At 48.7% G+C, this 13,344-nt stretch overlaps 2 protein-coding genes across 5 annotated transcripts in view; one reads left to right on the plus strand and one right to left on the minus strand.

Annotated features, from left to right (window-relative positions):
- The first annotated feature begins 714 nt into the window (after positions 1–714).
- On the plus strand, positions 715–6,831 carry SERPINA10 (serpin family A member 10). 2 transcript variants are annotated; one of them, XM_038741772.1, is made up of 6 exons: positions 715–877; positions 1,686–1,712; positions 3,069–3,725; positions 4,705–4,978; positions 5,396–5,546; positions 6,462–6,831. In XM_038741772.1, exons 1-6 carry the CDS (start codon positions 730–732, stop codon positions 6,645–6,647), a joined length of 1,443 nt encoding a protein of 480 aa, XP_038597700.1. In that variant the 5' UTR covers positions 715–729; the 3' UTR covers positions 6,648–6,831. The 2 variants fall into 2 exon arrangements, with proteins under 2 accessions (XP_038597700.1, XP_038597249.1); XM_038741321.1 differs by lacking the exon at positions 1,686–1,712 and having other exon boundaries at positions 789–877.
- A 3,509-nt stretch (positions 6,832–10,340) lies between these two features.
- PPP4R4 (protein phosphatase 4 regulatory subunit 4) overlaps positions 10,341–13,344 on the minus strand; it is a 36,488-nt gene continuing 33,484 nt past the window's right edge. The window contains exon 25 of one of the 3 annotated variants that reach the window (XM_038746070.1): positions 10,341–11,193. In XM_038746070.1, coding sequence (XP_038601998.1) covers positions 11,130–11,193 — 64 coding nt within the window. In that variant the 3' untranslated portion in view covers positions 10,341–11,129. Of the gene's footprint in view, positions 11,390–11,620; positions 12,850–13,344 lie in introns of those variants that run through there. The other 2 variants (XM_038746068.1, XM_038746069.1) reach the window with 2 other exon arrangements.

Consider the following 13,344-nt stretch of genomic DNA (forward strand, 5'->3'; position numbering starts at 1 on the left):
GAGCCCATTGTTAGGTAGGGACTGTCTCTATATGTTGCCGACTTGTACTTCCCAAGTGCTTAGTACAGTGCTCTGCACGCAGTAAGCGCTCAATAAATATGATTGAATGAATGAATGAATGAATGAGAGAAGCAGGGGAGATTTTAGGGAGATCATTCCTGATGGTTTCAATATTCTCAATAAAGTATATGTCCAGGTCATTAAGGGAAAGAAATGGAGGAGGTGGGCGGGGGTTGCAGGGGTTTTGAGGAAGGTGCTAAATGTCTGGAGAAACTAGTGAGGGTAATGGGCATGGGAGTAAATAAGGTTGGAGAAATAACTGCCTGGAAGAGGAGAAGGCAGAGTTAAAGCACGCAAGGATGAACTTGGGGTATACAAGGTTGGCTTGATATCTCAGATGGATGGGGCTCAGAAAAGATCATCTGCCCATTCCATCGATCAGTCATCTGTCGTGAAGATACCTGTAATCACAGGTGAATGACAGGAGGAACAGGTCTCCTATGCGATCCTTAGGCTAGTCAAGAACTTTGCCTGCAGGTTCACTCACACACCAAATGCTCTGGGGAGCAACGGCAACATGATCAGCATCAGCAGCCATATGGATTGGGTTTATTTAAGGCTAAGGTCATGATTTTCTTTCCATCGACTCAAAGCATGCTTAGCAGAAAATATGTTTCAGGGGCCACTTGTGCAAATCTGACCCATTACTGATTAACTTCCCTAAACCAGATGGGACCACCAACCTTATGTCAATATTGGACCACCACCCTTAAGTCAATATTTGCCGTTTCAAAGAAGGCAGGAGCAGAACATTCACCTTTTAACTTTGTTTTTGACTGCGAGATCTCCGGCGGAGCCACCGTAGACCCTTTGGTTGGTAAGATGAAGCTTTTAATGGTTTTAGATACGTATAAAAATTGGGGAGGGGGACCCTCCATGTCGATGAACTGGTTTGACGAACATTTCCAAGTTTAGAGAGGCGGTTCAGGTTGAGAATGGCTCCTTATGTGCCTCACCCCTGGGTCAGCAATGATAGTGGTATCCTCTTTTCCCAACATTTCCCATTTCTCTCAGGATCTTTTCCCAAGCCTCATTTCCCCCTCAAAGAAGGGTGGCTCTGTGGAGAAAGGAGACAGAAAATTTAGGTGCAGGATTTTCCTTCCCCAAGTTCTGACTGACAATTACCATCTTGTGAATTCCTGTCAGACTACACACACACACACACACACACACACACACACACACACACACACACACACACACACACTCACTCACTCACTCACTCACTCACTCACTCACTCACTCACTCCCCTCCACAACCTCCCCGCGAAACTTTCTGTCTGTCAGAGTGGTAAGTGCATCCAGAGGGAAACCTCTCAGATGGAGATCCCTGGGGAATCTGGCCCTTTCTGAGATCCACTTTCTGACCACCATGGGCAGTCCTGGCTGGCAACCCTCCTTGTGTCACGGAGGGCCACTTGACCCAGAAGTCTCTCACTGGGAAAACATCAGGGAATGCATCTTTTCCAATGTAGCAGCTGGCCTTTCACCCAACGTCCCACTCTTGCCTGACGTTCAGCCCCTCTTCCTATCCATCAGACTCCCTGTTTTACCCATCTTTAGGAGAACTTTAAAGGCCTCACCCAACTAACCCTGTTTTACTCCATCTGATTCTCCACATGGAGGTGTTTCCCTCGAGTACCCCAGGGCGGGTGAGTATAAAAAGGGCTCATGTATATAACCTTACACTCCACCACTTCCCACTTGCGGTCTATTTCAATGACTATACTGAGCTTCAGAGGGGTAGAGCTCCATGAAGAAAGGGAGTGTGTCTACCGATTCCCCCAAAGCATCCCCCCTCCCCATGCACAGACCACTGAACAGAGTGTTCGGAAATGCTCAACCAATTGATCTACCAAATATCTTTGCTTCCACATCTCCTGCCACTTTCATATTGATAATAGTTTGATGGTCTCTTGGAGATGCATTTCCCAGATTTGGGATGCTCTTACCGTCCCATTCCAACTACTGATGTCCTGGCTGGCCCCAGGTTTTGAGAACTGGATGTAGCTCCTCACCAGGATGACTCACATTTTGGTTGAGATGAGCCCAATTCTGAGTTATTTGGCCTTCTGTGGCAGTATTTATTCATTCATTCAATCGTATTTATTGAGCACTTTCTGTGTGCAAAGCACTGTACTAAGCATTTAGGGGCCTACAATAAAACAACAAATAGACAAATTTCTGCCCACAACAAGCTCACAGGAGAGAGGGGAGCTCACATTCCAAGAACGCTGCCATGGGCCCTTCATCCCTGGGAGGGTCAGAGAGGGAGGAGGAGGGTAGTAGAGGTCCATCACCTGGGCCACGATCTGCCCTCCATCACACATAACCCCCAAATGGCATATGAGATGTTACTAGGGACCCTATATGCTGAGGGGAGAGAGACTCCTCAAGGGAAGCGGCAAGGGTGGGGAGGCAAGGAAATAGCAAAGTGAGGGACACGTTCTGAGCAGGATGGGAGAAAGAAGAGAGAGTGGGTAAGCAAACAGAGAAAAAGCTTTCTGAAAACTGAGAGAAGGGAAGCTGAGGATGGAGAAGAGATAGTGAGTAGGGCAGAATAGGTCTGAGATTCTGCCAGGAGGGTCTTGTCAGCCATAGATGGCATGGCTTGCAAGCAGTAGGACACAGAACACTCTCTGAAAGTCTCGCCCATTCAGCCGCTCCATTTCTTTTGTGCAAGACCTCTGGTCTACACCCATTTGAGGAAATCAACCTGTCGGAGTGCCTAGCCTCCATTGGAATTTCTAGAGTGAATCCCATGTGGCCTCTTTGGCGATTCACAAAACCCCAGCCTAGGGCCCACCTGAGGATAGGAAGGGGGTTGAATGCTCTCTTGATGAATTCAGGGCAGCTCAGTATTGTTTTCGAGCCATGGGACCCATGAGTCAGAGTTACCCCATAGAAGTTCCATCATAGGAGATCGAGTCGGTCCAACAGATGGGGGACAGCTGCCCTCCCTGAGGTTTTCCAAGCACATCCCTCCTCATGGCAGTGCTCCTTCTCAGTCTCCCCAGTTGGCTCGATGAAGATGGCCATCTGTCTCCCTCCACTTTTCCTCCACCTCCTCCTCATCCTCATTCCTTGGGGCAAAACCGATGGAGCTCAAGAGACTGAGGGCCCCCCAGAGATTCGCCTTGACACGGGGCAGCAACCAGAAGGGGATGCACCCAGGACAGCCACCCTCCTGCGGGACCTGGTGGGGAAGAACACTGACTTTGGCTTCAAGCTCTTCCGAAGAATCACCTCCAGGCACGACGGCAATGTCGTCTTCTCCCCAATCTCAACGATGTACGCCACGATGGCCCTGATGCTCTCCATGCGCAGCCCAAACTCACAGCCCTGGGGAGATGCTGAGCCATCTCTCCCACTCCGGCTCCTTGGGCAGCTCGGGGACATCCTCTTGGGAAACCGCAACCTCTCTCTCGACCGGGGGAGCTTTGCTTTTGTTGACAGACACTTGGAAATAGAGGAGAACTTCCTCAACCTGAGTAGAAGCTACTTAAACATGACATACGTGCCTGTGGACTTTAGTGAAATGGTGGAGGCCAGGACGGTCATCAACCGTCACATTGAGGAGGAGACTCAAGGAAAGATCCCGCTGCTCCTGCAAGACATTGAGCCCGATGTTCGAGCAATCCTAGCAGACTACATCTTCTTCAAAGGTGCGCAGTGATAGCCATGGGCTCCTTTGGGTTTCCAGGGGTATCATCCCAGCCATCTGATTCATCATGGGGGTCCCCTTCTCCCCCTCCTCTCCCCTTTCATTCAATCGTATTTATTGAGTGCTTACTGTGTGCAAAGCACTGAACTAAGCACTTGGGGGAGTACAATATAACGTCAGACACATGCCCTGCCCATTATGAGCTCACAGCCTAGGGGGGAGACAGACATTAATATAAATAAATAGATAAATAAATTACAGATATATATATATATATATATATATATATATATACATATATATGTGTGTGTGTGTGTGAGGTGGAGAAGGGAGGGAGCGTGAATGAAGGAGCAAGGATGAGTGATGCAGAAGGGAGTGGGAAAAGTGGAGAGGAAGGCTCAGTCAGGGAAGGCTTCCTGGAGGAGATGTGCCTTCAGTAGGGCTTTGAAGTGAGGGAGAGCACTTTTCATGGGGGCATCACCAACGATGGCAAGACCCAGCTGGCCAACCGATCACATTGGGACCGGCTGCCCTCTCTCCTTCCAAACTGTATGGTGTGTCCCCCGAGAACAATTTGGAGCCTAGTTTCCCTTTTCTCTCCTCACTCGATGTGCAGGCTAAACGAGGAGTTCTGGGTGACAGTGACATGGTTAAAACGGGGGCAGGGGGAGGTGAGGATAGGGGAGGAGGCAGACTCAGGTCACTGACACCCCCTCCCCTTTCAGTGAGAACATGCAGACATGAGAGCGTCAGGTGGGATTCGGCACAGATCTCAGCTATCCAGTGAGGTCCCTGGCTGACCAGATCCTGTGAGGGATGTCCATGCCCAAGAGGGAGGGAGAGTGGGTGGCTCACCAGACCCACGGGATGTGGCACGGGTGGCATCCGACAGGCGAGGGCAGGCGGGGGTTCACGGCTCGGTCTCATTGTGAAATCTCCATCCTCCATCCTCCATTACACCCCCTCTCTCGCCTCCACAGGGAAATGGCTGCACCCATTCGACCCCTCCGACACCAGACTGGAAACCTTCCACCCAAGTAGGTACAGCACCGTCCTAGTGCCCACCATGTCCCAGGTCAACCACTTCACCACAACATACGATCAGGACCTGGGGTGCACTGTGCTCAGGCTCCCCTTCAGAGGGAAGGCAAGCATGCTGGTGATCATTACAGACATCCCTGGGGAGCACCTCTCCATCGAGGACTACTTCACTGTGGAACTGTTGGACACCTGGCTAAGCCGCATGGAAGTCCGGTATGGCACCTCGTCCTCCCCACAAGCAGGCCCCGATGGACCCACAAGGCCCCTTCACTTCCCGCACCTTACGTCCTGAGCCCGGTCCCTGTCGGGTGAATGTTCAGGCAGCAGGGTGTAGGGGGCTAGCCCTGCCTCCTCTGGATGGTTAGCAGTCACCCTCTCTCTGTCCAAAATCCCATTCCCAAGGTCACAGGTGAGCAACCATGATCCCCCAGGATCAGGAGACAGGATGCAGGGTGGTGGAACCCTGGAACCTCCATGACCACATGCTCCCCAGAGAAATAAATCACAGAAGGTCCCAATTTAAGGCCCATCACCCAACTTTGGCCTTGGTTTTCAAATTCCTGGAACCTGAAAATGGAGGAATTCCCACCGGGACCCTCTGGCGATCATGACGGCCTATTTCTTCCTTAGCCAAATGGAGGTCTTCCTGCCAAAGTTCAAGCTAGATCAGCAATACAAGATGCACCAACTGCTGAAGAGGATGGGAATCAAAAGCATCTTCTCCCAGGGGGCAGACCTCAGTGGATTCGCGGCTCCAAAGGAGGCTTTCAAAATCTCTAAGGTGAGATGTTGCATAGTTTGGAGAGCAGCAGGTCACAATTGTGGGGGCTCTCTCCAAACTCTTCCCAGGTGCCAGGAGAGATGCAGAGGACGTTTTGGGGTGGGTATTTGGTGAGTCAATTTTTGCATCGGTCTCAGCCTACAGTCTTTTAGTGTTGAGTGCTATGCCTAAATGATTTTTCCACAATGGCTCAAAGTTGCCCAGATGCCTGAAGTTGGGAGTTCAAATTCAAATTTTTTTCACCCTGACATTTTCTCACTTTCGACTGAGGGGCAAGAAAAAACCCACAAGAGGCATTTAGTCTTCGAAAAAGTTCATCATATATGTATATATGTTTGTACGTATTTATTACTCTATTTATTTTATTTGTACATATTTATTCTATTTACTTTATTTTGTTAATATGTTTTGTTTTGTTCTCTGTCTCCCCCTTCTAGACTGTGAGCCCACTGTTGGGAAGGAACCGTCTCTATATGTTGCCAACTTGTACTTCCCAACCATTTAGTACAGTGCTAAGTAAGCGTTTAGTAAGCGCTTAATAAATACAATTGAATGAATGAATGAATGAATGAATGAATTGGAATAACTATGTTTTCTCTCTCAAAGTCAGGAGGGCACTTTCTCAAGGCTTTCTTGACAGAGCTGGATCTCAGGTCCCTCATTTGGTTACAGAATGAATTGTCGGTCACATTTCCGGGGACCTCAGAGAAATCCCATTCTTCTTGAACAGGTCCCCAGGACACAGCAGGCAGGGCAATGTCAGATGTGATGGCCTCCCTCCCTGCTCCTTGTAGGATAAGCACTGTCCACCACTGCAGAAGGGTCAACGTCTGACTTGCGGGTTTCGGAACATGTGGGTCTCGGGATGGCTGGGTCTGGTCCAATCATCTGTCATCTGTCTGTTCCCATAATCAGATTGTGCAGAGGGCAGCAATCGAGGTTGATGAGATGGGAGCAACAGCAGCGGTGGCAATGGCATCTGAGATCACAGCCTATGCAATGCCTCCTGTCCTCAGGGTTGACCGGCCCTTCCATTTTATGATCTATGAAGACGTCTCGAGAGCACTACTCTTCATGGGCAGAGTCGTTGACCCATCATGACTCTGACGTGTCCATCTGTGCAACCCATGGCATGGTTCAACACAGACCTTTCCATGAGGACCCCTGGCCATCTCAGATAGCCATTCTCTTGAGGCTTCCTGGAGAGGACGTCTGACCTGGAGTCTCTCAGGCCCAAAAGAAGGGGCGGCAGGTTAATAAAAAATTGAAGCGATAATCTCTCATGCTTCCCAGCTATATTTCTCAATCTTTACTTTCTCAGGCACCTGGGAAATTTTGAAAGAGGTGATATTATGTGTCGGTTCCCCCAGTGGACTCCTTGAAAAATTATCTTTTCTGCCTGCTGTGTGAGACGATGGGCAATGGCTTCCGCTCCGATGATATTATCTAATGGATCTTTCTCTGAGGTGAAATAGCTTGAAATAACTATTGACCTCACCACCAAGGAGCATGGGGGGCATAGCCCAGGGATCCAGGGGACAAAGTTCGGCATCCTGGCACCACCTGCCTTGGGTCCTCAGGCGACCCACTAGGCCATGAGGAAATTGAATGATGAAGGTGATCAAATGGAGATTCAATACTTAGGAGGAGGAGGACAGGTGAGGTTGCTTGGGTTGGCCGAAGTCAGGGGTCCAAGTTCCAGGAAATGTACAGGGATGGGACTTCCCAAATTAGAATAATAACTGGAGGCATTTTTCACTTATATGGGGCGTCCACTCAAGGCACAGGAACAGATTATCCTTTCAGTGGAACTGATGGCTCCAGAATACTCACGGTCTGGTGAGATCTGACCTGGTGGGCCTGGGAATTTGACCCAGAGAGATCCCAGAGCTCATCTAGCCCTTTTTTCAGTCAGATTCAAAGGAAAATGAGCGAGGTGCATGACTGAGAATCAGTGTGCAGCTTTTTCAAGATCGTAGCCCACACCCTAGCTCTTTTTAGGATATAGCACTAGAATAAAACAATCACTAATTGTTGTATTCTCCCAGTTCTGACTCGTGTATGTAGTAGAAGGTAGGGTTCCCTGGGGGCTACTGGGTGCAGAATGGGAGGGGCAAGAGTCCAGCCCCAAGCTTGCATCAGTCCAGCAAAGGCAATCCTATCATCTCGGGAACTGTTCACAGAGAAAGGTCTCTCACCCAAGCGTTAAAAAAGCCATTTCATAAAGGACATTCCTTTCTTCTAATGATTTAAACAGTACCAGTTCCTCTCCACTTGTTGATAATTTGTGGATGGAAATGCTTTCCTTTAGAAGAGATTCCCACACAGTATCACTACAAAAAAAAAGGAAGAACTTGCTCAGTTCAGAATCCTGCATGCTAACTGGATTCTTGGGGAACATTCGGGTGTTCATTTATTCATTCATTCAATCGTATTTATTTAGTGCTTACTGTGTGCAGAGCACTGTACTAAGTGCTTGGGAAGTACAAGTCGGCAACATACAGAGATGGTCCCTACCCAACAGCGGGCTCACAGTCTAGAAGGGGGAGACAGAGAACAAAACAAAACATATTAATAAAATAAAATAAATAGAATAAATATGTACAAATAAAATAAATACATAAATAGAGTAATAAATACGTACGAACATATATACATATATACAGGTGAGTTCCATATCTTTAGCTGTAACTCTTTAGGGCAAATGCACACATCTGGAAGATTATGCTGGGATGACATACCCTGGTTTACCTGGGTCACTTGAATAAACAGGCTTTGACATGCAGTCTCACGGGGGAAGGTCATATGGAAGGATCATCTTGTTACCCAAGAGAAGCAGCGGTAATAGATCATCCAAATGGTGAGGTCGAGAAGCATATGGTCCCAGCAGATGATGGGAGCTGGGGGAAAGGGAGCTCGCCCCTTGAGTTTTCAGCCTTTTCCCTTCGTATTACACTGGTAGACCCATGAGCTAATCTCAGCTGACGTGCTTTGAGGGAAAGATGGGTCAAACCAAGGTACCGGAGATCTTGATCTCATTATCCGTCCCTCCGTCAGACAGAGGGAAGAGGAACCAGGTTCCACCATGACCAGGTGGATTATGAAGACCACCTCCCCACAGTGGACCCTACAGCTGCACCAGAGAGCTGTCCTCCAAACTCCCACAGGTCCCGACCCCATTTATCCCGTAGTCAGTCAGTCAATCATATTTATTGAGTGCTTACTGTAGGCAGAGCACTATGCACTCCATGCAACAGACCATAGGCTTGCGGCAGCCCCTCATCGGGATCTTGACCCTGGCCATGCCCCAAAGATGTCCTTTTTGTCATGTCAAGTTTTGGGCATATGGCAGAGGAACAGGTGCCATCTGTCCGCCTCCTGAGATTTTGGAAACTAAGGCTGAGACTCAGCTCAGCTGTCTGATGCTGTTGAGCTGCGGGAGTCTGGGAGCTCCTCCATTTGAAAAGGATCAGCCATTTTGAGCACACGGTGACACCAGATCCCAAATTACCAAAAGAAACATCATAGTCACAACAGCTGTTATTAATAATAATAATAATAATAATGGTATTTGTCAAGCACTTACTATGTGCCAGGCACTGTTCTAACCACTGGGGTAGATAGAAGGTAATCAGGCAGAAACTCTTCACCCTGAGCTTCAAGGCTGTCCATCACCTCACCCCCTCCTACCTCACCTCCCTTCTCTCCTTCTACAGCCCACCCCGCAACCTCCGCTCCTCTGCTGCTAATCTCCTCACCGTACCTCGTTCTCGCCTGTCCTGCCATCGACCCCCGGCCCACGTCATCCCCTGGGCCTGGAATGCCCTTCCTCTGCCCATCCGCCAAGCTAGCTCTTGTCCTCCATTCAAGGCCCTACTGAGAGCTCACCTCCTCCAGAAGGCCTTCCCAGACTGAGCCCCTTCCTTCCTCTCCCCCTCGTCCCCCTCTCCATCCCCCCATGCTACCTCCTTCCCTTCCCCACAGCACCTGTATATATGTATATATGCTTGTACATATTTATTACTCTATTGATTTATTTATTTTATTTTACTTGTACATATCTATTCTATTTATTTTATTTTGTTAATATGTTTGGTTTTGTTCTCTGTCTCCCCCTTTTAGACTGTGAGCCCATTGTTGGGTAGGGACTGTCTCTATATGCTGCCAACTTGTACTTCCCAAGCGCTTAGGACAGTGCTCTGGACACAGTAAGCGCTCAATAAATAAGATTGATGATGATGATGATGAGGTTGCCCCACATGGGGCTCACAGTCTTAATCCCTGTTTTACAGTTCTGCCTTCTCCAGGACCGACAGAGAAGCTCAAGCCTTGGCCCTGGGGGACACCTTGTAAGCGGTCATGGACAGTACTTCCAAAACAAAGTGACCACATGCCCAGAGCTCCACCTGCAAAGGCACTGCTTCCATACTCCCTTCTGCAGGCAGATGTGCCCAAGCATGCAAGTTGATCGATACCTGCCATGGGAATAGACAAGGTCCCAACGACAAGGGTACATTGCCTCAAGGCACTCTTTGAACTTTCTCATGAAAGGCTCACAGCTTGAAAAGTCCCCTGGCCAACATCGCCACCCCATCCCTCACATCACATCAGCCCTGTACAACTCATGTTTTCTGACAGATGGGAAGCCGGAGAGAGACCATGGCCCAGAGGGCCAGCAGGACTGACGTGGGAACACTTGAGAATCCCCAGTCTGGCCCTACAGGATGCCAGTGTCCCTGGGAGAATGCCCAACCAGAGAACAACAACCCCAAAATAAACAAGAAAAATCAACGCTGCTCTCTTCCCTCCTTTTATTCCTCGAAGTACACAGCATGATTGGCCGTCAGCTCTCGTAGAAATGAACATCGTGCCATGACACGTCTGAGTGGACACCCAGACGCCGTATGACAACACAACTGAAAAGACAATCACCAAGTCAACTCCTGACAAAGGCTTTCTAGAAACCAGCGGCGCCTGTGCACGTTTGCGTTCCCTGAGCAAATCATCTCTGTCGTACTCCAGCAGCTGGGTCGATGGTCGGAAAAAATTGGTCTCCTAGATGCATGTAGGCTACTTGTGTCATGAGAAGGACAAGGCAAGAACCACTTCTCATGCCAAAACTCAGGCAGGAGTGTGTTGAGAGAAACCATGTGTCTTCTACAGGTGCGACTGAATGGAAACCTTCAAGCATTTGAGTGCCATCAGCCAAAGTGTGACTGACTTTTCTGTTGGGATGCTGACAGTTAAATGGAAGAGCTCAACTAGAAACCATTTGGGGAGAGGGACAGAATCCTTCATCTCTCACTTCCAATGCCTAAACTTTCATGAGAAACCCACAGCGTTCTTTCTCTAGACTGCTCTGGATTGGAGACAACTGCCATCGGAACAACACGTTGGCAGCTTCCTGGGATGCACTCCATCCCTGGGCGTCTACCCTGTGATGTCTCAGTCCACTTTCTAGCCAGGGCAACATCTGATGAAAGGTCACGGATCCGCCCTCCCACCATGGGTCGTCTTGGCAATCAGACATCATCGTGGCGAAGGCTGAGGGGCTCAGACCATGACCGATGCAGCAGGTGGTGGTCACGATCTAGGCGTGCACTTTACAGAGTCTGATGTCACGGTGAGCTGTCGATGAGACGCCACTCTGGAAAAGCGGGGCATGATACGACCGTCGCCAGAGACAATCTCTAACAGGTCCCCAGGACACAGCAGGCAGGGCAATGTCAGATGCGATGGCCTCCCTCCCCGCTCCTTGTAGGATAAGCTCTGTCCACCACTCCTGACCCTCAGCCGCCTCCAGTCTCCCTTTCATCTGCCGGACCGATCAGGGATTTGATTTTCTGGATTCCCACCAAATAACAAGAGAGGGGGGAAAAGAAAAAAAAAACACTCCATGTCACCATCATCATCATCATCAGTGGCATTTATTGAGTGCTTACTGTGTGTGCGCAGCATTGTACTAAGCACTTGTGAGGGCACTGGAATAGGAGTCAGAAGGATCTGGATTCTAATCCTGGCTCTGAAACTTGTCTGCTGTGTGAACTTGGGTAAGTCTCTTCACTTCTCTGTGCCTCAGATACCTCATTTGTCAAATGGGAATTAAGACTGTTAGCCCCATGTACTTGTATCCAATTTCCTTATATCAATCCCAGAACTTAGTGCAGTGCCTGGAACATAGTAAGCACTCAAAACATACAAATACCATTACAGTATAACGGAATCTAATTTGGGAAAGATCTTGGACCCACTGATTGGAGCCCCATGACAGCTACACTGACCTGAAGCCACCTACTTCCATCTGAAACCAGAGTAAAATGTGGAACCTTCTCATGAGTTTTTAGGCTTTGAAAGAAACTGCACTTAAATAACTTTTAAGTTTAATGCCCTATTTAAAAGCTTACTGTTGTCACGTTTGCAATGTCTCCATATCAGACCAGCACGGGCGTAGAACCCTCAAAGGGCCAAGGTAAGCACCCTCACAGCCATATCTTCCCTTTCAATCTTCAGGGAGAAGGAAGGGAGCCCACCTGCCCCACCGAGCCAACTGAGAGTACCCCATCAATTTGGGCCACCACCACTCACACCAGTGAGGTGTCATTTTGACACGAATTGTTAAAGAGCATGTAGCAACACATTCGCCGCCTCCCACCAACCCTCAGCACATGCCCTCAGGTGCCAACAGCCTCAGACGCATGAGGGTCTTAGACACTGAAAGTCATACTGCCCATCAGATGCTCCTGCTCCACATCACACCTGACAGTCGCTTCGACCAAGATTATGGATGGGAGGGACTGAGGATCAATTCGGAGGTCAGATGAGGAGGCAATGGGGATATTCTAATTTTCCTTTGACCTCTGAATTAGATCTGAAGGGTTGTATTCACAAAAGATAATTCGAACACGCCATATTGTCTGAATTCTAGGGAAACTTCCACAACTGTGGGATTTCAGTGGGTATGAACATTTCCCAGATGGAAGCTCTGTAGGAATCTCTCAGATGGTCAATGGATCTGTTCTGATGCAGTCGTGGGAAGCAAAATGGAACTATGTTCTTCATTAAGTGGTCTTGTCATGGAAGAGATGAAGGCTTTTTCATATTTTTTTTAATCCCAAAAAAGTAGAGAACCAAACATTGCCGGGATGGATTTTCCACTCATTGAGAAAGCCCGAGAGAATCCTGAAGGGGAGATGTTACTCTGAACAGCCCAGAAAAATCAGCTCCTCAAATTATCTTAGAAAGCTTCCTCGCAAAGAAGTTGCTTGCTTCTCCGAAGTATCAGAGAGTAGGTGGCTGGTCTCACCTAGACAGGAAATTTTGAATGCTTTACTTAGGAATCAGCTATGGACCGATTAACAAAGAGAATGTCATTCTGTCCCCATCATGTCATCCGTCCATCAGATGCTGGTAATTGAGAAAAATCAATCTTTGGAAACAATACTCTGCTTTCCCCTCTGATCCCATTGGACCAAAGGGGGAAAATGGAGCTTGACTAGGGAGACCAGTGGAAAGATGTCTGGTGTGTTGAACATCCTTCTCTTGTCCACCGCTCCTGGATGGAAGTGTTAGGGTGCACCATATCGAGAGGGCTATGGTTCCTCTCCAATTTGGGAGATGTGCTTGGCTTGGTGAGAATGGACCACCTCTACCACCACTCTCTTGAGAAGACGTTCTCACCCCAAGTCCACCCGCTCCAGAGAGACTATCTCACTGGAGTTCACTTCCCAATTGGCAATGAGGCCAGGGCCCTCTCGACAAAAGTCAGGATGGTTCCGTGCAGCTCTTTTTGGAGAAACAC

The sequence above is a fragment of the Tachyglossus aculeatus genome, chromosome 1, assembly GCF_015852505.1.
Source record: "Tachyglossus aculeatus isolate mTacAcu1 chromosome 1, mTacAcu1.pri, whole genome shotgun sequence".
Lineage (NCBI taxonomy): Eukaryota > Metazoa > Chordata > Mammalia > Monotremata > Tachyglossidae > Tachyglossus > Tachyglossus aculeatus.